The sequence below is a fragment of the Physeter macrocephalus genome, chromosome 7, assembly GCF_002837175.3.
Source record: "Physeter macrocephalus isolate SW-GA chromosome 7, ASM283717v5, whole genome shotgun sequence".
NCBI classification, from domain to species: Eukaryota; Metazoa; Chordata; class Mammalia; order Artiodactyla; family Physeteridae; genus Physeter; species Physeter macrocephalus.
Window position 1 is genome coordinate 108,808,977 of NC_041220.1, and position 27,834 is coordinate 108,836,810.

A 27,834-nucleotide genomic window follows, 5' to 3' on the forward strand; every position below is an offset into this window, starting at 1 on the left:
GGTAATGCAAATATTTGCTTAACCATCTGTATTGTCAGTGGACTAAATTCCTTCAAGGCTAGGGACTGTATCGTTTTCACCCTTACATTGTGATCAGCTCATATTAAAAGTATGTGAGGGCTTCCCTGGTGGCGCAGTGGTTGAGAGTCCGCCTGCCGATGCAGGGGACACGGGTTCGTGCCCCAGTCCGGGAGGCTCCCACATGCCGCGGAGCGGCTGGGCCCGTGAGCCATGGCCGCTGAGCCTGCGCGTCCGGAGCCTGTGCTCCGCAGCGGAAGAGCCCACAGCAGTGAGAGGCCCACGTAACGGAAAAAAAAAAACAACCCGCAAATATATGAGTTATTTGTTTTCCAAATACAATATGAGTTCCACAAAGGCAGTACCTTTTGGTGCCTAGACCAATGATAAGTTCATAGTAGATGGTCTTTTAATATTCGCTGAATATGAATGGTAGGCTCTCAGTAATAAGTCTGCCAGGCTCAAGAACATGTTTCTTATGAACTATAAATATATTGTCTTCTCTGGTCCTAATTTTGCTTTTCAGATCATTTTAGTATCGTCTGACCATATTACTGCTTTTTAATCTTCTTGCAAGTTTCCATTGCTGATTTTCACTACCATTCCTTCACAAACACTCATCACAATATTGAAACTCAGATCATTAGAGGTTAGCAACATTCCAACATTGATGGAGGAAAAGAAGTGCCAGCTCTCTTTCCCCGACAGACACCGACTTAACAACAATATATGGACCGAAATACTTTTGTGAGAACTTCAGAAGCCCATTAAGAAATTGCAGTACCCTGGGTGAGGGCAAAGCTGAGGACAGCCACACTGAAGTGGGTGAGAAGAGCCGTTTTATACCTGCTACTACCCCTCTCTCAGGCTAGCACAGCTTAGCCCCTGGCTCAGTTTCCCCATCATGGGGACTAGGGGGAAAGAGGAGAGTGGAAGATTCATCCAAAGTTCCAGCTTTTTGAGGGCTGCTTGAGTGACTGGTCACGCCCCCCTACTTTGGAGTGCTGATGGAACTGGCATGATTTGGCACCAGAGAGCCTGCCGTGCCATCAGAGGCTGGTGTGGCTCTGCACAATCTGGACAAGGTGCCCAGCTCGAAGCTTCATCCTTGAGAGGGAGGAAGAAGAGTAGAGTGTGTGTCTGGTGTTCCAGCTTTTTGGATGGCTGCGCAAGTGACTGGTTTGTGTTTCGCCTGACTTGGGGTGCTGATGTACTTTGGCTGCCTGGGGGCCAATGAGAAAAATGGGCAATGGGGTGGCTTCCTGCTGTAGCAACAAAGAACCTGCAGTACTGCAGACAGACACCAGAAGGAGGAAGAGGCTATGAGCTCCTGGAAAAGGAACTGGCAACCCTTTCGAGGCGGCAAACCACACACACAAGCCCAGAGAAGTTGCAATCCCACCAAAAGGCTTCAGAGGACCCCAGCATCTATAAATGAGCTCATTGATGGTGCTCCCCTGTACGAAGCTAGAAGAGGTGGCTGTTTTCTCAAATGCATAAAACCTAGCAAAAAGTCAGAAGGCACACAAAGAAACATGGCCCATTCAAAGGAACAAAATAAATCTCCAGAAACCAACTCCAAAGAAATGGCAATCTAAGGATTACCTATCAAAGTATTAAAAATAATAGTTTTAAACAAGCTCAATGATCTACAAGAGAACGCAGACAACTAAATGAAATCAGGAAAATGGTGCACGAGCAAAATGAAAATATTAACAAATAAATATAAACTATAAAAAAGAACCAAACAAATTCTGGCACTGAAGAACATAATAACCAAATTGAAAAATTCACTAGAGGGGTTCAACAGCAGACTTGATCAAGCAGAAGAATCAACAAAGTGGAAGACAGGTCATTTGAAATTATCCAGCCAGAGAAGCAAAAAGAAAGAAAAAAGTGAAGAGAGCCTAAGGTACTTATGGGACACTAGCAAGTAGACCAGAAGAAGAGAGACGGAGACAAAGAGCTGATTTGAAGAAATCAATAATGGCCCCAAATTTCCCAAATCCAAGGAAGGAAAATGGACATCCAAATTCAGAGAGTTAAGCAACATTCTGCTAGACTGGAAACCTGATGACTGATTATATTTTTAATGGCCTTTAAACTAGTTTTATCATTCAGGTGAACGCACCTACTAGACGTCGTAAAGAATCAAACCTGCAGTGCTGTTATAGTGTTCTGTTTGGGTAAGGGTGAAAAGGAGAAACAGGCCCAGGGGAGAAGATTATAGGAGGGGACACTTTCCCCTCACCCCTAGTGAATCCCTGTGACAGTATGTTAAGATAAGGGAAAATATCCAATCCAGACTTTAGAATGATGGCTATGATGCAATTCATAATCTCTTCCTTTGAATAAATATTCTTACCAAAGAGCCAAGAATGCCTTGAAATCACTAACTCTGTTCTGAACCTTAAGCATCTTGCTGTTCTATGTGGTTTTTCAAAGTTATATGCTATAAAATATCAAATACTCTCTAAAATGTAGTTCATAACCTCTTGTAGGGTCAGAGACCCCTCTGGGAGTATGATAAAAGCAAGTATGGACCTTAGTACCCTAGAAAAATGAATCCACACACAAAAGTTAACATTAAATTTCAGAGGTTTTACAGCCTACATGAAGTCCACCTTAGAATGCCTTACGTATCTGTGGGGACCCCAGGTTTAGAAAACTTTGATGGAAACTCTGGTTGCTGTTTCCCCATGTCTAAAGTGAAAGGGTAGAATAAATCTATGTGGTTCTTCCAGTTGGGAATAAATGTGCAATCGAGTACTAAGTCTAATAACAAACCAACCAATTTAGAGTGCTTGCATAGGGAGTGGGGTGGTTGGTAAAACACTGAAAAGTGAGAAACAACTTTTGTAGCTTATCACAGCAAAAGGGAGATTAAAACTAGAAAATGAAGAGGTCGTATCACTTGCTATTCCTTAACAACCTAAGTGTGGAATGCATGTGTGTATTTTTACAGCAAAATTCTGAAAGTCAACAAACAAGAAGAGTCCCCTGAGTACCCCACCGAGAAACCATCAGTTAATAGTACATGGTGCTGTCATTCAGGACTAAGCAAATGTTTATTGAACGTTCAAGGTACTAAAAAGGGAGTCTGTAATTTTGTTAATTAAATGATGTTTCATATTAATTTATGAATCATGCTTTGGAATTCTCTAAGTCACATGTGGATAACTTTACATTAATGAAAAAGTATACATTTTATGTATACATGGAAAGATTGGAAATTTCCTTCAATAACTTTATTCTTTACAAAACATATAAATAAATAAAACTATTCAACTTCTAAAGGATTACCACATTCAAGAAGAAGGTATTGCTATCACCATTCTAAATAACGGGAATGAATCCCGTTCCTTCACCTTCCAATTCTACCAGCAAAGTGAAGACTGAACTGAAATTAAGTTGGACTGTGACATCATTGCCAGGGATAAACACAGGCATTTCCAGACGTGGAACGCTGGGCCCCCAGAAAAGTGACAGAGAGGAATCTACTGAGTCTTGCACTCGGGCACATCTTTTCCAGAGGAGGCATGCCAAGGACCTGGCTGGGGATCCACAGTCTCTGCTCCAGCAATTTGCTCTTCTGAGAGGAAAAAAAGAAAAAAAGAAAAAAAAAAATCAACAACAAAAGTAATCTTAGTAAAAACATACACAAATCCCAAGTACAACTAAAGTAAACAGGATGTTTGGAGTAGAGATATAAGAAGAGATGTAAGAAGAATGAAACACAGCACTTAAACATGGTTCATTATTTTGCTTGTTAAAAAACTATATTTCACTTCAGCAGAGGTGAAGTTTTTTTTTTTTTAATAGATCTTTATTGGAGTATGATTGCTTCACAATAGTGTGTTAGTTTCAGAGCTGAAGAAGTTTATTCCCCATTTTCTCATAAGATGAATTGTTAGAAAAACCATATTGTACATAAAACCAAGAAGTAATAAAGTCTTATTTGGAATTCATCAATTTGAGATTCAAAGTGAACCAAACACAGATTAACTCAGATTCTCTTTTGTCCTATTTTTAGGGAAAAAAAAATGGTGAGCTGTACAAATACTATGTATTTGAGAGACTATTTAGCCATCTTTAAAAAGTTTTCTTTGAGCCTTTAAAAAGCACTTCAACTGCATCTATTTGTTTATAAACAATATTTATTTTCAAATTATTATATTCATGAAAGTAAAGCTAGAATAACTGGTCTTGGAAATTATCTTAGGTGTTGAGATAATATAAATTTCCTTCTTTTTTTTTTTTCTTTGCGTTACGCGGGCCTCTCACTGTTGTGGCCTCTCCCGTTGCGGAGCACAGGCTCCGGACGCGCAGGCTCAGCGGCCATGGCTCACGGGCCCAGCCGCCCCGCGGCACGTGGGATCCTCCCGGACTGGGGCACGAACCCGTGTGCCCTGCATCAGCAGGCGGACTCCCAACCACTGCGCCACCAGGCAAGCCCTAAATTTCCTTTTATAATTAAAATTTTTTTGACTGATATTTTACTAATTCAAGCTGAGACTATGTCTTTTAATTCTGAATTGGTCAGTTTTTGATTTATATATCCCTCCAGACTACTCTTTTATTTTACTTAAAAATTGTACCAGAGAGATCCATGTATTGATAAAAAGACTTAAGCATTTTTATTTGAGGTTGGATTACTTCATATTATGCATGTGCCTTTGGCACTGTCAGATAAAAATCAAAAGGTGATCATAAAACTTTATCAGTGTTTGAATAGACCCTTCTAAAATGGTGTGTGTGTGTGTGTGTGTGTGTGTGTGTATACAGCAAAAGTTCCGCAGAAGTGTTAGCTGATGGAAGGTCCTCAAATGTTTGTTACACACTGTTCAATGAAGTGAATAGCTCAAAATTTTTTCCAAATTGCGTTGTTCCTTCCTATGTCTCTAACAGCACTGTCAGAGTGCTGACGTGATCCAATTTTGACGTGTAGTTGATGAGAACGGACTGATTCCTTCTTTGTCACAAAGTAGAGTTCTCATAAACCCTGGTAACCTTTGCTCAGAGCTTTAAATGATCTCTGGCAGCTGCCTCTCTTAATGTACAGTTTTGTTGCTTTAGGTTTCTACAAGTGCATAAAAGGGTGTTTCTGAGAGGCAGATACACTGTCACAAAGGGCTGTGGCATACACACGTGGGCACATGATAAATGCTATGTGGTGAGAAAGACTGAGAAACGCCATATTACAGAGCTTCTCCTGACATGTTCCCCACCTCTGTGTATAGCACCTCCGCAGAGCTGGGGGCGATCCCTGACTCCACCCCAGTCCGTCCGAACAGGCACCTAGCACTGCTCATTTTGCCCCCAAATCTCTCCCATCTGTCCACGTCTCTCCATCTCCATTGCACCTGCCCAGGTTCATGCTGTCACCCTTGCCCAGGCAACTGTCAAACTCTTGCTCCTATGATTTGTTGGTTACCTAACAGCTGAGGTAATGTTTTCAAAATTTACAAGTCATCACGTTCCCCTGCTATTGTTTAAAGTCTTCCAACGGCTTCCTCTATATGCCTACAGGATCAAGTTTAAATTCCTTTACACTATCTGCAAAGTCCTGCATGTCTGGCTCTGAGCTCTCTCTTTGGCTTCACTGACTACATCCACAGAAGCCTGTGTCCCTTGTGCTCTGGCCACAGCATATTTCTTTCAATCCTTCCCCTGACTGTGGTCCCTCCTACCCCGACGGCGGCTGTCGCTGTTCCATTTGCCCGAAACGCTTTTCCCTCCCCTCTTTGTTAAGCTAACTCACATTAACCTCTTAGATCTCAGTTCCCTTTTTCAAGGAAGACTTCTGTAATATTTAAAAAACAAAAACCTATTGGGGCCTTCCTGGTGGCGCAGTGGTTGAGAGTCCGCCTGCCGATGCAGGGGACGTGGGTTCGTGCCCCGGTCCGGGAAGATCCCACATGCCGCGGAGCGGCTGGGCCCGTGAGCCATGGCCGCTGAGCCTGCGCGTCCGGAGCCTGTGCTCCGCAACGGGAGAGGCCACAACAGTGAGAGGCCCGCGTACCGCAAGAAAAAAACAAAACAAAACAACAACAACGTATTATAAGTCTCACAGCCTTTTGCACTGTAGAATTTTACTTTTTTTGGTCACTTGATTACTGTCTATACCTGTTAGACTGTAAGCTCTAAGAGGGCAGGGACCATATCTGGTTTTGCTTATTAATGTACCATTAGGGTCTAATATGTGACACAGAGTTGAAATACAAAAATTCTGTTGATTAAATGAATAAGTAAATGATACAAGTCTATGATCTGGCTTGTGTAAAATGAATATAATCCTATTGGAAATACTGGCCCATTGAATTGATAAGAAAGTCTTTTTCAGTAAAACTGGTTTTGTTTATAAGGTAGTATCTTTATGGCCTTGGGAGAGTTGCTTGTCCATTCCAGGCAAAAGGTGAGGGTTTAAGAGGCAAACTTCACTTGGGGTTGTTTTCTTGCATTTCTAAAGAAATAATATCTTATTTTTCAGATTTGATTTGCTAAGCAATGACTCACAAGTAGAATTTTTACATACCAAAGGAAAGAAAAAAAAAAAAAGGCTTCACTTGGGGTAAAAAGTGACTACTGCACTTCAGAGCTGTGCTTTGGAGAAAGTTTCTCCCACAGGAACAGCAATGAAGTCTGTGCACTGTAAGCCTGATCAACGCCATCCTCTCTTGTCTACACTTGCCCTGTGGGGACCACATATTAAAGAGAGGTTCCAACCGTTATCGGCACCCCATCCCCGCCCCATTTCCAAGCAACCAGTATATTCACCTACCGGGGCAAAGGCCTAAACTTGAGTTATCAAAATAGTGAACTGGAGGAGGTACTGGCAAAGACTTTGATCGGCTATCAAAAAACCAAGATTTTGGCGATTCCTTTGGCACAGGATCTTGTAAATTCCGTTCCTTGCATTGAGATGACATATGTTGTCTCTTTTTAGAGGCTGTTCCAGTCACTTTAGGAGACTTTGGAGAATTCTCACAAGTTACTTCTTTGTAAGCCTCTCTTTTAAGGGTTCTCTCCTTCCACGTTTTGACCTCATTGTAAAGATGATGATTATTGCTTAAATGTGAGGGGTCAGGGCGGGGCGGGGGGTGGAGGTGGAGAAAAAAGGAGACCATAAGACTGCAATTCCTGCAACATACTCACATTTAAGTTAAAAAAAAAATTGCGGTAAAATATACATAACCTATAATTTACCATTTTATCATATTTATAGTTAAGTTTCAACCTAATGCTTCCTGTTTGGACTGTTTCCACAGTTCAGAAAATGAAGTGAGGTCAGGATAATTTAAGTAATTGTAATAAACCTCCGTAATCATGGAGTTTTGAAAAGAAAGCTCAGAGCATGACATCAGGTTTTTAAACAAATCAGTGATATCGTCCAGAGGTTTATCTGTTGATAATTTGTGGCCATAATTTGGTAAATCAGTCTGGGTAGATGATTCTAATGTACCTTTGTTATTTTAAAAGAAATAATTCACGGTGCTTTTCTGGATTAGTTACACTCTTGTTTCTCACAGGAAATGCCACCAGCATTTATCCAGTTTCTCCAGAGAGAACCCTGGGCAACCATCCCAGGGGCCCTTCTCTCCTTTATGTGAGCCAAGTCTGTTGATACAACCTCATACTTACTTCTCAAATTCGTTTCCTTATTTTTATCTGCGTTGGCACCATTCCAGTCCATGCCAAAATTATCTTTTGCTTGGACAACAATAAACAGATTCCTAAATTGGGGCCTCCTGTACTGTGATGCTATCTGATCTCAGCAGGCCTTGGCTTAAAATCCTCCAGTGGAGTTAATCCTTCCATTACATTTAGGATACCACCCAAACGCCCTCCCAATGACCTTTGGGGCCTGTGTAACCTGGACCAGTTACCTCTGGCATCTCATCTTGCACCTCACTGTCTCAGTCTCTATGCCCTGGCCACAGTGGATGTCTTTCAGTTCCACCAGCTGGTCACTCTTCCTGACTCAAAGCCTGTGCACATGCTGTTCCCTCAGCCTAGAAGGCTTACCCACCTCTCCTTTCACCTGGCCTAATTTCTACTCATTTTTCACATCCAGTCTTAAAGATCAGTCTCTTGATCACCACCCCTCCCCATACCTAGATAAGGTTTGATCCCTCTGTGATATACCCTTTCATAATGTCCTATTTTTTGTTGTTGCTGTTTGCTTGACAGCACTCATTACAAAGGATTAGTTATTTGTGGAATTATTTGTTTAATGCCTATTTTTTTCCTCGTCTCATTGGTAGAGGTTAGTACAAGATTCTAGTCTTTGGTAGAAGCCAAATAATTAAATTTGTCAGAACTGTTTTTAAAGTAAAACTAAGTAGGCTACGATAATGGACCTAAGGGGTTCCTCCTTGAGTAAGAGCCTCATTGACTTGGGTATATGGACTTGTGGTATATTTAAGCTGTTCCCTCAAACATCTTTCTTTACTTCCTAGTTCTTGGCTTAGTTAAAAATAGCCAACATCTGGAATGGTGCTACCATATTCTTATGCCTTTTAAAAAAGACATATTTTATGAAACTTAAAAATTACTTTCTCCGTATGTGTGAAGGATTGTCAACTGCAAAAACTATTTATGTATGTGTCTATATCATCCTCCCCGACATGCAAGACGTAAGTATAATTTCTATATCGTGTGAGCAGATCTTACCTTAACAGCTCATTCTTTTGCTTTATTAGCTGTTCATTTTGCTGCTTTAACTTGGAAACTTCCTTTTCCAGCCGTATATACTCACTCTTCAGGATAAGAGCTTTTGTGCTTTGTACAATGCCACTGCCACCTCCACAGGTGAAGGGTTTATTTGAAGGCTGAGTATCAGCATGTTCTGATACCACTGTGCGAGGCAAAAATACAGACAGGTGATAATTTTAGTAGTTCCAAATAAAGAAATAAAGAAAACATTATGAAAGGTAGTAAGTCACTATAAAAACCAATACACCACCATCTCCCTGGAAGTCATCCTTGCCCACCTCCTTCTCCCTTAACCTCACACGGCTATTTGGTCATCAATTCTAAACAGCTCTCGAATCCTCCTGCTTCTCTCCACCCACCAATTCCACTCTCATAATCCTGCTGAGATCGTTCACCATCACTGTAGTAGTTAACAATCCTCCCCAGAGCTGTCCTCCATTGATCTATCTTCTATGGCAGTAGAATCACCTGGCGGGCTTCTTCCTACAGTGTATGTGGGGTCCACCCCCGTCATTCAGTGCATCACAGGTATTCAACACATACCTGTTCACTAGATAAACCTCAGAATGATATTAGAGCGTATAATATTAAGTATTCTACACTGTGTGTGTAAAAGTAATGTAAGGAACCGTTCAGTAAATTTTAGATAAAACTGCATACAAATGTGAGGTGCTTATGAAATAGAATAATCCACTGGGTCACTGACGATTTATAAAAGGGGGGTAAGGTGTGTGTGGGGAAGATACTCAATGTCCATTTCCTTTTGAATTATTCTGAATTCAGGGACAATACGTACCTGAAAGTCACTTACAAATCAACAGTAATTATCCTGACCCCCTACAACAACAAGGAATCCTCAGTTCTATTTTTATCCCTTGAAGTTTTCCAGATAGGAGCTGTGATCATCTTTAACACCATCTCTAATTCTTTTTTTTAAATGAGTGGACAATAATACACACAAATATCATCTTACATTTGCTTGACCTTTAGAATTTTCCGTGTGCTTGCACACACAACTTTTAGTTTGATCCTTATTATACACATTGTCTTTAGGATTTCACACAGCCCTTAAGTGAGGGCAATCAGTTCAGAGACCTGTCCCTGACTGCTCGTTCAATGCTTGTCTTACTGTACAAAGCTGCCCCAAGTACTGTTCAGCATTTTCTCTTTTCAAATGAGATATAAGAGATAGAATACAGAAAAAGGTACAGTTTGAGAGATATATATGCAGAAATTTGATCATTAAACTTGAAGACTGTTCCTAAGATAAATTTCAAAAAGTTTGCAAGTATGCATCAACTCTATATTTTCAGTATTAAGAACAAGTAGGATAATATTTAGTTATTTTTACTGTGAACTGATAATATTTTTACTGTGCACATGGTTACAATCTATTAAGACATGTGCTTGTATTTTTATTGGGAAGTGTACTTCTACCCTGATAGTTAAGTCATGCTTTCACAGTGCTGAAGATAGCTTCACTAATAGGTAAAGATCTGATTATGCAAACGTAAAATTTGTATTTTCTAAAAATCTATAATGGATAGACAGTTAAGATTACAGTAAACTAAGGAGATGTCACAGGATAAATATGAGCCCAATGAATTCATTTTAAAAATAGTTTATTCTTGGGGCTTCCCTGGTGGCGCAGTGGTTAAGAATCCGCCTGCCAATGCGGGGGACACGGGTTCGAGACCTGGTCCGGGAAGATCCCACATGCCGCGGAGCAACTAAGCCTGTGCACCACAACTACTGAGCTGTGCTCTAGAGCCTGTGAGCCACAGCTACTGAGCCCACGTGCCGCAACTACTGAAGCCTGCGCACCTAGAGTCCGTGCTCCACAACAAGAGAAACCACTGCAATGAGTAGCCCGCGCACTGCAACCAGAGAAAAACCCGCATGCAGCAACAAAGACCCAACGCAGCCAAAAAAATAAAAAGTTCTTTCTAAATCAGTGATTAACTTAGCTTTATTTTTGACTATCATACCTGTAATAGCAGTCTTCAAAATATGTAAGTGTATTGAAGTAAAATGGAAAGACCGGGAAATATCAGCATTTTCTACTTACTTGAGGTATCTTGGGCCTGTTGATTTCTTCTAAGATTTTCTCTCAATAGCCTTATGACTTCTTTTTGATATTCCACAGTGGCTTTTGTCGAAGTGATTCTATTAAGAACAACAGAAATATGTAAAAGCCCAGAAACTAATTTTTAATGAAGGAATAAACACAACTGCTGTCAAGAATTTTCTAATAAGACATATCACATAAACACAATGTCCTGGTAGCAGTAGATGAGCCCTCATGATACCCTCCTGGTATCATGCACCTCACAGTTATTAACACCACGAAATTGGAAGTATTCTGTTTAGTTGCAGCAGCAATTTTTTTTAACATTGAAAAATCAATTCTTTTTAAATTTCTGGAAGCCCAATAGCTATTAACTGGATATTGTGCAAAATTATATCTGGGGGCACCATAAAATAAATAATTGGTCTGTTACCATGAGGCCCTAGAAATACCTTGAAGGTACAACAACTATCAGAGCATGAAAGCCAAAAGCAGCTTCCTTTCTACATTGTCAGGAAAGCAAACCCTGGCTGCAGCTCTGGTCTAAGGTGATACAGTCAAAGGTCAAATTCTAATCATTGTTCCCTGGTAGAGACATTTTGTGAACTGTTTGCTTAAGCATTAATCAGCAATGATACTCTGCTTTTCTTTAGAGGCTGACAGTATCTGCTGATTCGATTCTATAAGTAAAATTGCTTTTTATAATGAAGATCTTAATAGACCTAAGTTTCACTTCTTATCACCGGAAGCCTGGTTAGAATGAATGAAGATTCAGAGTGCTACACTTTAGGCAAAATTAGATATCATCATTAAATATTTATTAGAGATTTATAGGAAGAATTAAAAGTGTTAGGAGCCAGAAGGGATCTTAAGAAATCCTTTAATATAAACCTATCCTTTTATGGATTATGAATGTGAGGCCCAGAGAGATTAAACAGCTTGTGTAAGGTGATATATTCATTAGAGGCAACATATTTCTAATTTAGTTTCCCTGACACTGGCTAATGTTCTTTTCATTATGCTATACCACAAAGAACTTGAGGCATGCTATTACGTATATAGTACTATATATAAATAAATCAATAAAAAGAGGATATGCTCTTGGGCATTAGGTATTATAATTTAAAAGGAAATACAACTTCTTCATAAAAACACAACGAGAAGAACAAATAAAATTAAGAGAACCAACAGAGACCTTAGTCAAACTGCTAAATACACCACAGGTTCTTAACATTTACTTTCAAGCATAAAAAGGATATTTTAAAGCTATTTAAATATGATCGAGCAAGAAGCATCCAAAGACATAGTGTGTTAGTAGTCAGAATTGTGCTTATTTTAAAAACTTTGCATATGTAATGAGAATTTAATAGATTTAAAATCTGTGAATGTTTGTATTTATTTTTTTAAAAAGCAATAACAATATTTTCATACATTTAAAAAAGTTAACTAATGCAAAGAAATTTATATAGTTTTGAAAGGAAACTTAAGCTTTTAAAGTCATGTTCAATTAAGGCAAAGACATACTCCTTTTCAAAATCCTTGGCATTTTTCATCTTCTCTAGGTCCATTTTCACCAGCTTCGTTTTGAGCTCTTCAATTTCTTCTTTATAGGGCTTAGCTCCTAAAGCAACTCTGTCCTAAATTTTTTAGAGAAGAGAAAAATAAAATAATTTTAGAGCAGTTCTGAAGAGTTGTTAACTGCCTTGATCTGGTAGAAACATTTTAAAACAGCAATCTTCAAATATATAAAAAGCAGGGAAGGCACAAATTTTAACACTGAAATGAATAACAAATAGATATATGATGTGAAGTATAATTTGAAGCACTTGGAAGCTAATCCGTACTTAGAGAACATATGACTTTTGTTTCTTAGAACAATTTTTTTCCCAATTTAAAAACAATCTACCTAAACAAATGAAACAAAGGTTGAAAACAATGAAATGGGCAGACGAAGGTTAATCAGGAAAATGAAAGAAAAAGATGTCAGAACAGCAATATAAATATCAAACTAGAACTGAATTTAAGGCACAAAGTATTATGTAGCATTGTTGAGGATATTTTGTAGTCAAAGATGGTTTAATCCAGTGATATATCTACTTTCTACTCAGAGGAAAAAAAATCCATATATAAATCTTTTTTTTTTAATGAATAGATTTCATTTTCAAAGTAATTTTAGGCTTATGGAAAAATTGAGCAGAGAGTACACAGAGTTCCCATAAACTGTGTCCTCCCCCTGCCCCAACTCTCCTGTTATAACATATTAATGTGGTATATTTGTTACAAATGATGAGCCAATATTGATACATTACTATTAACTAAAGTTCATAGTTTACATTAGGGTTTATTGTTTGTATTGTATATTCTATGGGTTTTAACACTTGTATAATGACGTGTGTTCATCATTACTCTACCACACAGAATAGTTTCACTGCCCTAAAAACCCCCTGCGCTCCACCTATCCATCCTTCCCTCCCTCCCCTTAAACTGTTGGCAATTACTGATCTTTTTACTGTTTCCCTAGTTTTGCCTTTTCCAGAATGTCATATGGCTGGAATCATCCAGTGTGTAGCCTTTTCGGATTGGTTTATTTTAATTAACGATACACATTTAAGATTCCTCCATGTCTTTCTGTGGCTTGAGAGCTCACTTCTTATTACTGCTGAATAAATTGCTCTTTTTATTGCTGTACCACAGCCACACAGTGGAATACTATTAGATATTGAATACAAAAATAAACCCATCTAAATAGGAACCCAGAGAGCTCTCTATTCCTCTAGGCTTTCCCACTCCAACCCTCATAAAAACATCTGTATACAACACAATGACTAGCAAAGACTAAAAAGATGCAAAGCTTCTAAAAATGACAGATGCTCAGCTTAAGGAGGTTGATGACTGGGTCAGATGAACGCACTGTTTGCTCAGTCAGAGCACCAGTTCAATACCCAGGCCTTCCGGACCGGACACTGATGGGACTCCCTGGGCGTGTGTCTGGCTGAAGTGGTGTCAGTTTCCTAAGAAACTGCCAAACTTTCCCCCAGAGTAGCTGTACTGTTTGCATTCTGCCATGATGACTGAGTGTTCCTGTTGCTCCACATCCTCACCAGCATTAAGTGTTGTCAGTGTTTTGAATTTGGGCTGTTATGGTATTTTGAGATACCATAGGTGTGGAGTGTTATTCTCGTCATTTTGATTTTCAATTCTGTAATGACATGATGTTGAGCAGCTTTTCTTATGTTTATTTGCCATGTGTCTGTCTTCTTTGGTGGGGTGTCTATTCAGATTTGTGGCCTGTTTTTTAATCGGGTTGTTTGTTCTCTTATTATATTTAGTTTTAAGAGTTCTTTGTATATTCTGGATAACAGTCCTTTATCAGATATGTTTTGCAAACATTTTTCTCCCAATCTATGCTTTGCCTTTCACAGGGAAAATGTTTTTAATTTAAATGAAGTCCAACTTATCAATTCTTTCTTTCACGGACCGTGTTCTGGGTGTTGTGTCTAAAAAAGTCATCACCAAACCCAAGGTCAGCTAGTTTTTCTTCTATCTCATCTTCCAGGAGTTTCCTAGTTCTGTGTTTTATATTTAGGTTTATGATCAATTGAGTTAATAGGTTTATGATCAATTGAGTTAATTTTTGTGAAAGGTGTAAGGTCTGTGTCAAGCCTTGTTTTCTCGCTTGCGAATGTGCAATTGGTCCAGCACCATTAGTTGATAAGATTATCCTTTTCCACTGAACCACTGAATTGCCTTTGCTCTTTTGTCAAAGATCAGTTGACTATATTTGTGTGGGTCTATTTCTGTGCCCTCTATTCTATTGCATTGATCTATTTGTCTATGTACTGTTTTAAAAATTCAAAGAACTCCAAAACCAATTATCCATTTATGATATCAAAAAATTTTTTAATATATTCTATAAGTGCAGAAGTTACAGTAACTTTTTACCACAATATAATGAAATAAATTAGTCATATATAACATTGTTTAAAATAATTCTTACTTAAATAAAAATCAAAATTGGAAATACTGCCTTAGAAATGAAAGACAATAAGAATTCCATATTTCAAACGTTTGGCATGTGATGAAAGCTGAACTCAAGACATACTGATCACCTTAAATAGTTTTTCTAATAAACTGAAAATACAATTTTTAGTTAACATGATCTATTTCTCAATTATATCTTAGATGGATTCTGTTAAGAAACTTCCCTTGTTCTACCAGGAAAAGAATTCCTCTGAGAGTATGAATTAAATTACACCAAATTTAGAAATTAATTTGGGAAAAACTGATGGATGTACAGTATTTAGGTTCCAAAACAGGAAATGGCAAGTTTTAAATCTTAAACCACACGTTCTCCTATATTACTCTTTGAAGTTCTGTTGTTCCTTTCATATATGTTTTCCTCATCTTTTGTTTAGTCTTCAAACACTTTATTTTAGATTCTGTGGCCATTATAAGATTTTTTCCCTATTGTGTAGGATGTCCATAAAGTTCTAGTGCAGTTTAAATTTTTAACAAATTCACTGCTATTTGACATAAACAATTTGTAAAGATACAACAGAGAAAAAAATATAAAGATTTAAATGAAATTGTTAATGATTCATTTGTTCAAACTACTTTCTTCCATATTCCATTAATAAACCTACATTATATTGGATAGGTATTTTCAAATAGTGGTAAATAGTTTTTTATTTTTTTATTATGCCAACTCTTGAGTTACATGCAAAAGACTGCATTTTATAGAATATTTATATAATACACAGAAACAAATTTTTCAAAAATTCAAACTGTACAAAGATTTTTATGGATACCCTGTATTTCGCTTTCTTTCCCCAAGGGTGCTGTACAAGACCCCCCAGACCCCGCTATATTATCTAAATGGTTGCTTCTGGTATGCAGGAAAGATACTTGTCTCTCCATAATATAGGTATCAATCTATACTGAATGTGAAGTTTGCTGCTCCCTCCCTCTTTCTCTTTTACTCACGCCTGCTCCATCTCAGTATCTTTTAGTTACTCCACATCTCTTCTCCATATGTTCATGCTCCCATCTAGTCTCATGACTTTTATATGCTGACAATTCCCCAAACTTACAGCTCAAGTTTAGATCTCTCTTTCTCTCTCTCTCTCTCTCTCTCTCTCAGACTCACATATCCAACTGCCTAAGACATATCTCAGCTTGGGTGTCCCCAATAGGCATTTCAAATTCAACATGCTCAAAACTGAACTCTGAGTCTGCTTCCATGTTTTCAAACTTGCTCTTCTGGCAGTCTTTTCTATCTCCATAAATGGCAAGTCCTTTTTCCAGTTGCTCAGGCCAAAAACTAGGGAAATCATCTCTGACTCCAAGAAATATGAGAGGAAGAGATGTGTGCCACTTCTGGGCCAGAGCCTTTGAGAGCAGAGATTTTAAGATATTTTAGCTTCTACATCTTGTCCCTTTCCTGTGAGCCCAAGCATGCACAGCTTACAACCTGGCTTTAACCACGAAGATGAAAACAGCACCCAAGGGTGTGGCAGAGAAACCAGATGGGAGAAATGTGGGCCTCTGATTGATCATGTGGAATGAAGCCATCCCCCAACCTGGAATTCAGGCTTTTATATGAGTTAGAGAAATAACCTTCCATCTTATTTGAGCCATTGCATTTTTGGCTCCCTTTGCTGTAGCAGCTAGCATGTCACACTAATGCACCCTTCTGTATTCTATCTTCAAAGGGCAATTTTAAAATAATGAAGTAAGACCATAATATCCTTTAGCCAAAACCCTCTGATGATTTCCCATCTCACCCAGAATAAAAAGCAAAGTAGTCTGCAAGACCCTTTATGAGTTTGATTCTCTGCTACTTCTCACCTTATTTCCCACCTCTCTTCTCTTGCTCACTCTGCTCAGGAGATGACAGCTTTCCTGTGGTTTCTTAAACATGTCTAGACTGTTTCTGTGTTGAAGCCTTTGTGTTTGCTATTTCCTTTGCCTAGAAGGCCCTTTCCCTACCACATCACTCACCCCATCACTTCATGTCACCTTAAAGGTGTGGCTCTCCTCAATGCCCTTTTATAAAGTCACATCTCTTTCCCTTATACCCCAACTCTCACTCAGTATCCATGTACCCTTGTCTGGCTTAATTTTTTTCCATTGCACTTTTCACCATTTGACACACATATATACTTCATTATTTTCTGTCTTCCTGAACAAGAACATAAACTCCTTGAAGGAAGGGAGAAACTTCTATTTTTTTCCCCATTGTTGTATACATGGCATCTAGAACAATGACCAACACACAGCGGGTACCCAAAAATATTTGTTGAAAGAATAAAAATGTGGTCATTTAATTATTTGAAATATTTAAAAATTACTATCAAAAATTCTAAAGTCTCACAGTTGATTTTCTTGGTTTTTAGCTATACCAACAATTGTTGAGAAACAAAACAGATTATTTTCTCTTGCCTCTCTGTTTCATGTCTCACTGAATGAATCAGAATTTTTAGAACAATGTTAAATAATGGAAAGAACAGACATCCTTGACTTATTCCTAATTTTAACTGCAATGAAGAGACACTGGAGCAGGCATAGCACAAATACTTATTAGGGCTGGACTCAAGTAGCAGAAGTGGGACAGTGGCTGGGCTAAAACCAAAGGGAGTTGTAAGGGTATGATGAATGAGGGTGCAAACTGTGTAATGGCATTCATGGTCAAAAAGATTCATACTATTGCTCTTCATAAAGAAAATAGGTCAGTCAGCCGAAAGGCTGGGACTCAATAACAAGGGATTTAGCAGAAGAAAAGAGAATTTTAAAATGCACTTATCTAATAAAGAATGTTAAATATTTAGATAGGAAGCCTTTTTTTGAAAAATAAAAAAATATACATTTTAAACTATAAAGAATAATATTTATATCTCTTAAAAAGAATTTTTCTAGGAAGATAAAAATCATTATCTTGAATGAAAATATACTCCTGCATTTCATTTCTAAGCTGTCACTTGCTTTTTAAAAGTTTGAGTACTGAACTTCAGATATTCATAGATAATAGGAAGTTGAAGTAAAAGTTGAGTCCTAGATTATCTGCCAAATTCAACAGTAAAAGAAAAAAAAAAAACCAAACAAACCCTTTTATTTATAAAATGAGTTTGTTAAATTACCTGAAGTACTTGGATCATTTCTTTTGTTTTTTCAAGGCAATCATTTGATTCATTAACTTGCCCTTGAAGTTTTGCTATTATGTCATTAGTCATCTCAAGTTCTTTCTGCATCTTTATAATCTTGCCTTCCTTATGCATAGCGCTTTCTTTAGCTTCATGGAGTGACGTTTCAAGCTCTTGAGTTTTCTATTAGAAAAAGTACACACGTTTAAGGTCTGCCATATAGACAGAGTCATAGTATATAAGTTTAAGACAAAAATAATCACATATAGGAATTAATTTTCACAGACTTCACTAACAAAGGATAGAAAAGAAGAGAAGCCAATGTCACTCAATTTACACATGTATTTTTTTTTATTTATAAGCTGATGTCTTTTGGATTAAAAAGTGTCCACATTTTACATTATAAGGTTTAGCATTTATTTACTAGTTAGCATGGTGCCAAGCATATTAAACAGGTACTCACATTTTAAATTAACAACACTTAGAGAAGGTACATTTGATAATTAGCTCTTTAAAGTAATACATGTCTTTTCCTTTATTTTTATTACCTACTTTTTAACTTGAAAAATACAAGCATATGGAAAAATTCAGAGGCATTTGATGAAGAGTAAGTTTCCCCACCTCAGAACCCTAGCTGACCCTGAATGAAGCAATGACTAAACTCTTTCAGGTGTATCCTTCCAGAAGTTTTCTATGTGTATCTAAGCGTAAGTGGATATTCAGTTCATAAAAAGTCACACACACAGTAGGAAATAAATATATAGTTACTAAATATATAGTATACTAAATATATAGTTCTGCATTAAAAAAAATCTAATAATATATTTTTCAGATCTTTCCATTATCGATGCACATAGATCTCTCATATTTGTTTTCATGGATACATACATCCTGTTTCACAGAGATCATCCACTAATGAACACTTAGGTTATTTCCAGTTTTTTCCCAGTACAAAAATACTGGAATTTAAATACCTGAATTTGTTCATATTTATAAGATTATTCACATACATATATATGCAGGTTTTCCTGGAAAATGTGTTTTTTGACCTACTCAGACTTTATTTTTGTTTCATGAGTGGGGTAGAAATCCAGACTCTTTTTCCAGATAGCTAGGTGGTTGCTTTGAATCAAACATTAAGTAAATCGTCTTTTCCCCACTGAGCTGACTGTTACCATTATCGTATACTAAATTCTCATACTTATCTGAGTATGCTGCTGAACTCTGTTCTGTTCCAATGCTCTGTTTACTTATTTCTGCATCATTACCAAACTACTCTAGTTATCTATTCCTGTAGCATTACCAAACTACTCTAATTTGACATAATTACCAATCTAATGGCATATTATTTCTTATCTGATAGGGCACTTCCTGGGTCACTAAAGACGTAATCTCCCTCTGCTTCTTTATCTTATTGCTTTGGTAGATGGGTTTTAAATCTCTGCTATTTTATCTCTGCCAGCTGACTGAGGTAGTGTAGTGCAGCAAATCAATCAATTGTATACTAGTGACCTTCTAGTTTCCACTGGTAATGATTAAACTAGTGGTTGATGTTTTATTATAAGTATTTATTTTGGTAAAAATGATAAGTTATAAGTTATATAAGTGTATAAGTTATATACACTCTTGGGTGCCCTACTAAGTCATTTTGTGTGCTAACAAAATAAAATAGCATGTTCGCTTTACAGAGTCCCACGTAAGGGTAGTTAATAAAGTAACTGAATTATTCAAATAACATACTGATTCTTGGATACAGGTTAATCTGCTTAAGAAATGTTATATTTTTGGCCTCTTCCATTTTGATCTTGATTATAACATTAACCAGTATGAAAGACACTGATGATAATTAGAGAAAAACTAAATTGCTCTTTCCCCTAAACTAGTTCTGTATACAGACACAGATTATATTTTAATAGAAAGTCACATGATTTAGGAAATTTACACTGTATGGTAATAATACTTTAAGTGTCTGTATCTAGTAGTCAAATTAAGCTATGAGTTACTTCTGTTTTATAATCCAAAGGGACGTTCTTATATAATGTCTAGCTTCATAATTAGTTGAGTGATAGCCACGATAGAACTATATTTAAAAAACAAGCCCATCACACGGACACAAAGATGGTCCATGTTCCTTAACACATTCAATACTATGATTTTGCTCTGAAATGTTATATAAGACACGTTATATATAAATGTTATATAAGATGTTAAATGCATTTTTAAGTCTTTGATGAAGCTGCAAATTGAAAAACATAAGCAAGTACATACCTCTGTGGCTTGTTGTGTAGTTCTTGATGTAACATGAAGATTCTTATTGTCTTGTGTAGTAGGATTAACAAGGGCACCAGAGGTCAGGGAGATCTTCAAAGTTTGGTAGTTTTTAAACAGGTTTTCATTGTTCTCTTTCATTGATTTCAGATCATGTTCCCATTTTTTGGCTATGGTGGCATTTCTTTCTTCGAATTCTGTTGATTCATTCATTATAGCCTATTGGATAGTAAAAACACCATTATAGCTCTAAGATGAATTACATTAAAAAAAAACCCACTATGAAAATAATAGATTTCTAGGACAAGGCATATGTTGAAATTATTCAGAATATTCCAGAACAGCTCTTTAAAAGAATGTGAACATTCTTTGTGGTTTGCGTCAGTTCCTGAAATTTCTAATGATGTTGGATATTGGTGATGAGAATAAAAGAATAAAGGCTGGAGAGCATTCGCATTGATTTGCAAGATGATAATCTTACCTTATTAGATCAGTACTAATGTATGAAGAAGAATCTGAAGAATTGTGCAGGTTAAAGTTATTATGTATGTTATGACACATATCATGTCATATATAAACATTAACTGACATCTAATAGCAGAGCATAACCAATAAACTTAACAACAAGCTATTTTCATTCCAAACCTCAGTGGTTCCAGGGAAAATCATTCACTGACTTTTGGTAATTAATCTGAAAACCTTGTATTTCTGTGCAGGGAATAATGATCAACCAATGTCTTCTTTTACATCAAAGCCTAACTAACTCTGAAATTACTCATATCATCTTTTTACTTCCTAATTCCTAAGGGATGTACTTTTTTGCTCTCATCATGGATGCCTTATTGGTCTTACCTATAAATTTCTTTGTGGTCTTATGGCAATTCTGTCAGACTTGGATCCTAAATTAGTTGTGTTCTTGCTAGCATCCTGGACCCTCCACGGCTCTAGACTGTGGACCTCCCACCATACAGAATTACCAGTTCCTTATTTCAGGGTGCTGGAAGAAGCCACATATCCATGCTGATCCATGCTCAGCCCCACAGCAGGAATCCCTACTTTCTTTTCTTTTCCTTTTTATTGAAGTATAATTGATTTACAATGTTGTGTTAGTTTCAGGTGTACAGCAAAGTGATTCAGTTATACATACATATGTATCTTTTTTTTCATATTCTTTTCCCTTACAGGTTATTACAAAATATTGAGTATAGTTCCCTGTGCTAAACAGTAGGACCTTGTTGAAGGAATCCCTACTTTCTAATCACAATTGGGCCCTCAACAGTACAGAACAACACGGAATTATATGGAAATTATCTTATCCAAACATCAGTTATGCTTTTCTCCATTGACTGTGGACTTTCTTTTTTTTTTTTTTAAACAGCTCATTTACTATTTTGCTTGGGGTATTCAACAAATGGATGAACAATCCAGCCACAGGAAAACATTTTTTTTAAAACATTATCTATATTTCAATGTGATTTTAGTTTCCAGATGAAGTTAAAATCTTTGTCTGGAAATAACTACCCAAACATAGGAATATAAAACCAATATTAAAAGCTGTAATATTAATCCAGGTCCCTTTGTTCCAATTACATATAATAACAAGCAACTTTCTGATTACTGCGTATTTTACTAGGTATATGAGATAGGGATTACTTCAGAAAGTAGAATGAATATTCTGAGCAGTGGAAAGTAAAACAAATTAATAAACTGGTCGTAAGCAATGTTGGTTCTTATGAATCTGTCCACTAGGGCTGATCACCTTGGGACCAATGATGACAAACCACATTTTTGAACATCAAAGTTGAAGGATCAGGGCAGGTGACAGTGACACCGCTGAGACAAAAAGCATGTGAGGCCTTATTAATAAAGCGGCTGGCTAGGTTTGTCCAGGGCTTTCCTACAGTTGCTGCCTGTAGCCCTGAAACAGGCTCATGTCTCACCTTGTCTGAGACTACTTGGGGAAAGGCTCAATTCCTACAGAAGCAGTGAGAAGTGAGAAAAGAGGAGAATCGCAAGAGGATTCCAGATTTCACAGATTCCAAATCTGTGTGTAACAAACTGATTACTACACACCAAGATTTTGTTATCTTCTTTACAAGTATAAATATATATTTAATTATCCTAAGGAAGCATAATACATTAGAGGCAGATGTTTTTACACAGTCAATTTTTTTTCACAAAGCATATACAAATAAATTTTAAGAAAATACTTAAAATTAAGTTGCTCTAAGTCTTTTTACAAATGAGGTATAAAAATTAAAGCAGAGAACGACAAAAAGAATGACGTAGCACAAGAAAATTACTACTTACAATTATTTTGTTATTATAGAAGTTATTCACTTGAAAAATACTATCAGTTTCTTTCTGGATGCCATTTTTAAGCTTTTCTATATCAAAATGAGCATTCAACCACTCTTCCAAAAACTGGGTCATTTCTTTTCTGTTACTTAGTACTTGCTGAAATTCAGTCTCTATGCTATGGCAATCACTTTCTGAAAAATCCTTGAGAATTTCCTGAGAAAAATAAGCATTGAATCACAGGAACATTAGAAAAGTTTTAATCTAAGTATCATAAAAAGGGGAAAACACCTTATTGAACTCTTATTCTTAATATGTTGAAGTACTGTAAATATAATTCTAATTTAAAACTTTAGTTATTTGATAATAAAATTTTGGTGTAGAGCCTATAATGGAGGCGCGTCTACAAATCTGCATGTTAGAATTAAAATCCCTCCAAACTACAAAACTGTGACTAATAATCACAAAATATGAATTGTTTCTGGATGTAGTTTTCTGTGCATGAAACAAGCTGTACATGGTTTTGGGAATTGACTGCCAGCCTCATACTGCTGAGAGGGAGCAGGACACTTCATGCAGAGTTGTTGTAATAAAAATGTTTCTGACTCCCAGTCACAGATCTAGGAAGTTTTAGGAGGCATTCGGAAACTTATTCTGGGGTTCCATGAATTCCCACTTGATGATATTACATCTATTTTCTGTATCTTTGGGGTTCTGAAAGGAGGCTAGACTATTATTTGGCACTCTTTACATCTGGCCAGCTGTCATTCTGCAACTAATTTTTAATTTTTGGTAAATAAAAATGACTCTAAACATATGAAAAGGTACTTTTCTACTTGATAAAAAGGCTTGAAATCTAATTAAACCCCTTTTAAACAAATTGTACCTCAATATGCAGATCCATACTCTGGCTCAATTTGAGGTCCCTTAATTCTTTGGGCGGTACATCATAATCTTGTTGAAGGTGCTGTATTTTAATTAGCAGTTCATTTTGCTTTTCCACTTCATCAATAAAAGCCACTTCAAGTTTATTGATAGATTCATGCTGTTCTTCCTTTATCTTTGTAACATGGCTTAACACATACTTGCAGAAAAACATTAAACAAATTGGGAAATGAAACTTGTACCACATTTAGATGAAGTTTTAAACCCCTGAGATTATGAGGCAAGATGGCATCTCTTATTATCTATATCCTTTGGTAAGTGAGGGAGAAGGAAAGAGCTTCTCTCTATCCCCAATTTTCTCTTCTCAGCAACTTGGGACTCAATCTAAACTTCTCTCCCGTACCTCCACCACCAATCACACGAACTACTATGTTAAGCTGCCAGATGTTTCTTTAATCTCGTCTGTCCTCTCCATTCCTATGAATCCTTCCCTAGCGGTAGAGTCGCTCATAATAGCTCATCTGGACCACTGTAACTGTCTCTTATCTCTTCTCTCTGCCACTAGGCTTATCCTCCACAAACTCATTTCTTCTTTGTCTGCAGTGAAGTATCTAAAAATGATAATCTGATCATGCTACAGCCACCATCTTAAAATAACAGTCCAATGGCTCTGCCTCATTTACAAAATGAACTCCAAGCTTTATCGTTTGAGTCTGTCTTCTACTACAGTCTTATCTTCTTTAACTTTTTATCTGGTATGTCATATAATCTAAATGTACTTCTATCGCTACATTTATTACCTGTTTATATGTCTGCCTAACTCACTATGAGATCCTTGAGATGTTATTTATACTCGTCTCCTGAACACCTGGACAGTATCTAGGCCCATAGGCAAAGCTCAGGTTTTGTTGCATAAACAGGTCCTAGGTGCACTGAGGATCTTGCACACACTGTTCTTAGACCCACATAATCTTTAATTCAGTAGTAAATACACTAAATAACAAATATGTCAACTCTCAAAGCAGGACTTAAACACTAAAGTTTGTAATGGAAATTTATAGTGATATTTACAAAGATATTACTAAAAAAGATGGTACCTGAAGTTTCTTCATGACTCTGTGAAATTCCATGGAACACCTTTGGTTTGCAGTGAGAAGTTTTTGAATTTGCTTGCTTTGTGGACATGGAAGTGAGAGGTTTGCTTTTACTCTAATTGAAAGCTCTTTTTGTGTTTCGATTTCCTTCTTCAAGTCAAGAGACAATCTATTTAAGCACTCATAATGATTATCCATCTCTGAGTATCTCTTAAGAAGCTCCTATAGAAAATTAGAATTTATTCAATTTACCAATTCATTCTAATTTAACAAGAAATAGTCTCAGCCCTAGAATTGCAACAAAACTTAATCCTCTAATACTTTTTGTAGGAGAAAAATAAATTACGACCTTTGTGTTTATAAACAAAAGCGAACTCTTACTGTTGATTTTGGATTATAGAAATTATTGTGGAAATTTAAAAGAATTTAAACAAATATAACAAAGAAAACGAGAAGCAACCATCGTTATCATTTTGCTGCATTTTCTTTTGGTCTTTTGAACATCCATGATTCGAAGGAGCATTTATTTACAAAGTCTGAAGAGAAATGTGAGTGAATTCAATCTAGTATGTAATGTAGCTCAAGGCTGAATGCTGGCTTCTATTTACAGAAGGCAGTGTAAGTGAGCAGACAGGTGACTAAGAATCAAACTAGTTATATGTCAACTTGGTGGAGCCTCTTCACACATTTCAATTATCTGCCTAGAATCCAAGTTTTCTAACCTTTTATCAGAGTTTGAGTTCAGGTTCTAGCTCTGCCACTTGCTGACTGGGGAAACATTGAGTCATTTTCATCACTACAAAATGAAGACCACAATAATTGCCACAAAGTTTTCTAGGGGATCAAATATTAAATAATATCTATATCTATGCAATCTATAAAATATATAGACATTATAGTTTAAAGAAAATAAAATCATATTTGTAAAAATGCTTCTATGCCCAAGTTTTACTTTGTCAAACCTGGTTTCAAACCCTGATCTACTAATTTACTACCTATGTAACCTTGGGTAACCACTAAACTTCCTCTCTGAGCCTCAGTTTGTTTGTTTATAAATGGAACAATAAAACCCATCTCATGAGGTAAAGCACCCAGTAAGTACAGTGCCTGCATGTGCAAGACACTCAATGAGCCTAGGCCCATCAACACAAATGACGAGAGGCTAGGCAAGCGACCCCTTGGTCAGAGTACAGGTGGAAGAACACATTAAATGCAAGTTGCTACAGTCATGTAATAAATAACATGTTTAGTTCAGGGTGTTAAATTATAGAAGGGGCTTCGGACAACAACGAGCTCTCTTTTTTATAATTTAAGGAAAAGCTAGACAGATGTTCATTAATGTGGGATGTTGGAGGGGGGATTCTTCCCTTAGTCTTAGAATGAATCACATTATGGTATGGAGCAGCACTGTATAGTCATTCACTTGTACTTTTAAGAAATACATACTGAATGCTGATTTCTGTCAGAAATTTTTCTAAGTGATACAGCCATAACCAACACAAAAAAGTTTTTAGGGACTTTGCGTTCTAATAGGGGTGAGAGTAAATCCTGTTGGCTTTACCCTCAGTATGTATTCAGAATCCGAACACTTCTCACCAGTTCCGCTGCTACCTCTTTGGGCTGAGCCACCATCACCTTTGGCTGGATTTCTGAAGTTAGTCTTTCAAATGGTCCTCCTGCTTCCACTCATGTTCAATAACATTCCTTTAAAATGTAACTCAGATCATGTCTCTCTGTACTCAAAATTGTCCAAGGGATTCTCCATCTTACTCACAGTAAAACCCAAAGTCTGCTTAGGGTCCCACAGCCTGCCTCTTCCCCATTAACTCCCGACCTCACTTCTCACTGGCTATCCTCCTTCTTGACGTTCCTGGGACCCACCAGGCAGGCTTCTGTCTCAGAAGCTTTCTACTTGCTGTTCCCTCTGCTTATACTGCTGTTTCCCTGTATACCTGTGTGGCTTGACACTTTACCTTTTTCAGGTATTTGCTCAAACATCCCCTTTCCAGTGAGGCCTTAAAATCACAAACTCCTCTGTTTTCTGTGTGTGGTGTATGCACGTATATATGTACACATATACATACTTGTACTAGGTGATAAAGTTTAGAAAACTATTGAGCATTATCTATTCATTCCACATTAGGCCTTTGGAAGGGTATTACATATCATCATTTGTAATATTAACAGGAGAGCACTTACTTTTATCCTGAAGCACTTTTCTCTCAGGCTTTCTATAAGGTGTTGGTTTCCATCACACAGTAATTTTTTTTCATATTTTACTACCTCTTCGTGGTTCTGTTGATTCTGCTTTGATACAAAGAAATAAGCAAGGCTTCAGCTGTAACTATATTAACATATAATGTCTAATCATATACTTCGATTACATTTTTATATCTTTTCAATAATGGAATTAAATATCACACATGTAACTCAAAAGCAATGTTAAAAATGCTCAGAAAATGAATAACAGTAACACTAAGTCTTATGCTGAGTGACCTCAACTCGTTGGAAAAAGTGGAAAAACCACATATTTTTTGAAGATAGGATTTGTTGCTTTACTATCTATAGTTGCAAATTGGATTTTAGATATATCTCTGGTTCCTACTCTTCCAAATCTCTGTCTTAGAATCACTGCTGCCAACTCATATATGCTAGCAAAACCAAGTATACTACCTATGGTGTTCCAAGCCCTCTTCATATATTCTTTCCAGCACCTTGGAACAGAAAATTCATATCCTGTTTATATTTTGTATTTCTGATTAAAAGTGCAAAATAAAACATTGTTCAATAAATATTTGTTAAATGAATTAAGTCTATAAATTTAGTTAGAGCCCACATAAAGATGATTTCCAACTGTCTGAGATTTCTACTGAGATTACAAATGGTATTGCTTTCCATTTTATTATTTCTTTACTATGAGATAATGATGAACGTGAGAATGAAATATGAAAATAAGATTTTTATAGATTTCATACAATTTCTTATTTGTCTGAATTTTATAGAGGGATTCAGTTCAGTTCTTTAAGATATGTGATTCTGAATATCTATAAATAGACATATTAGTAGAACTTCCTTTTTTATACTCATCTTGCTTTTCTTCCTTCTAACTTCACTAACAAGAGCCTATGTTTAAAACTATCGTGTAGAGGTAGAGAAATGAGATATTTAATCTTTTACAAATATTTCTCCACTGAGAATAAGGTTATTTCCTGGTTTAAAAACCCTTTTAAAAATTACACTGAAGGGGCTTCTCTGGTGGCGCAGTGGTTGAGAATCCGCCTGCCAATGCAGGGAACACGGGTTCGATCCCTGGTCCGGGAGGATTCCCACATGCCGCGGAGCAACTAAG

General features: G+C 36.9%; 1 protein-coding gene across 5 annotated transcripts in view; it reads right to left on the reverse strand.

The window, feature by feature from the left end:
• Positions 1-3,156: 3,156 nt before the first annotated feature.
• The window catches only part of CENPE (centromere protein E), a 74,802-nt gene continuing 50,124 nt past the window's right edge, over positions 3,157-27,834 (reverse strand). For 2 of the 5 annotated variants that reach the window (XM_007114815.3, XM_055086149.1), the window contains 11 exons: positions 26,685-26,792; positions 24,489-24,707; positions 23,393-23,590; positions 22,519-22,722; positions 20,209-20,427; positions 17,938-18,123; positions 12,326-12,438; positions 10,802-10,899; positions 8,692-8,875; positions 6,800-7,086; positions 3,157-3,610 (listed from right to left, as the gene is read on the reverse strand). In XM_007114815.3, coding sequence (XP_007114877.2) covers positions 3,516-3,610; positions 6,800-7,086; positions 8,692-8,875; positions 10,802-10,899; positions 12,326-12,438; positions 17,938-18,123; positions 20,209-20,427; positions 22,519-22,722; positions 23,393-23,590; positions 24,489-24,707; positions 26,685-26,792 — 1,911 coding nt within the window. In that variant the 3' untranslated portion in view covers positions 3,157-3,515. The remainder of the gene's footprint in view (positions 3,611-6,799; positions 7,087-8,691; positions 8,876-10,801; positions 10,900-12,325; positions 12,439-17,937; positions 18,124-20,208; positions 20,428-22,518; positions 22,723-23,392; positions 23,591-24,488; positions 24,708-26,684; positions 26,793-27,834) is intronic. The other 3 variants (XM_007114816.3, XM_055086148.1, XM_055086147.1) reach the window with 2 other exon arrangements.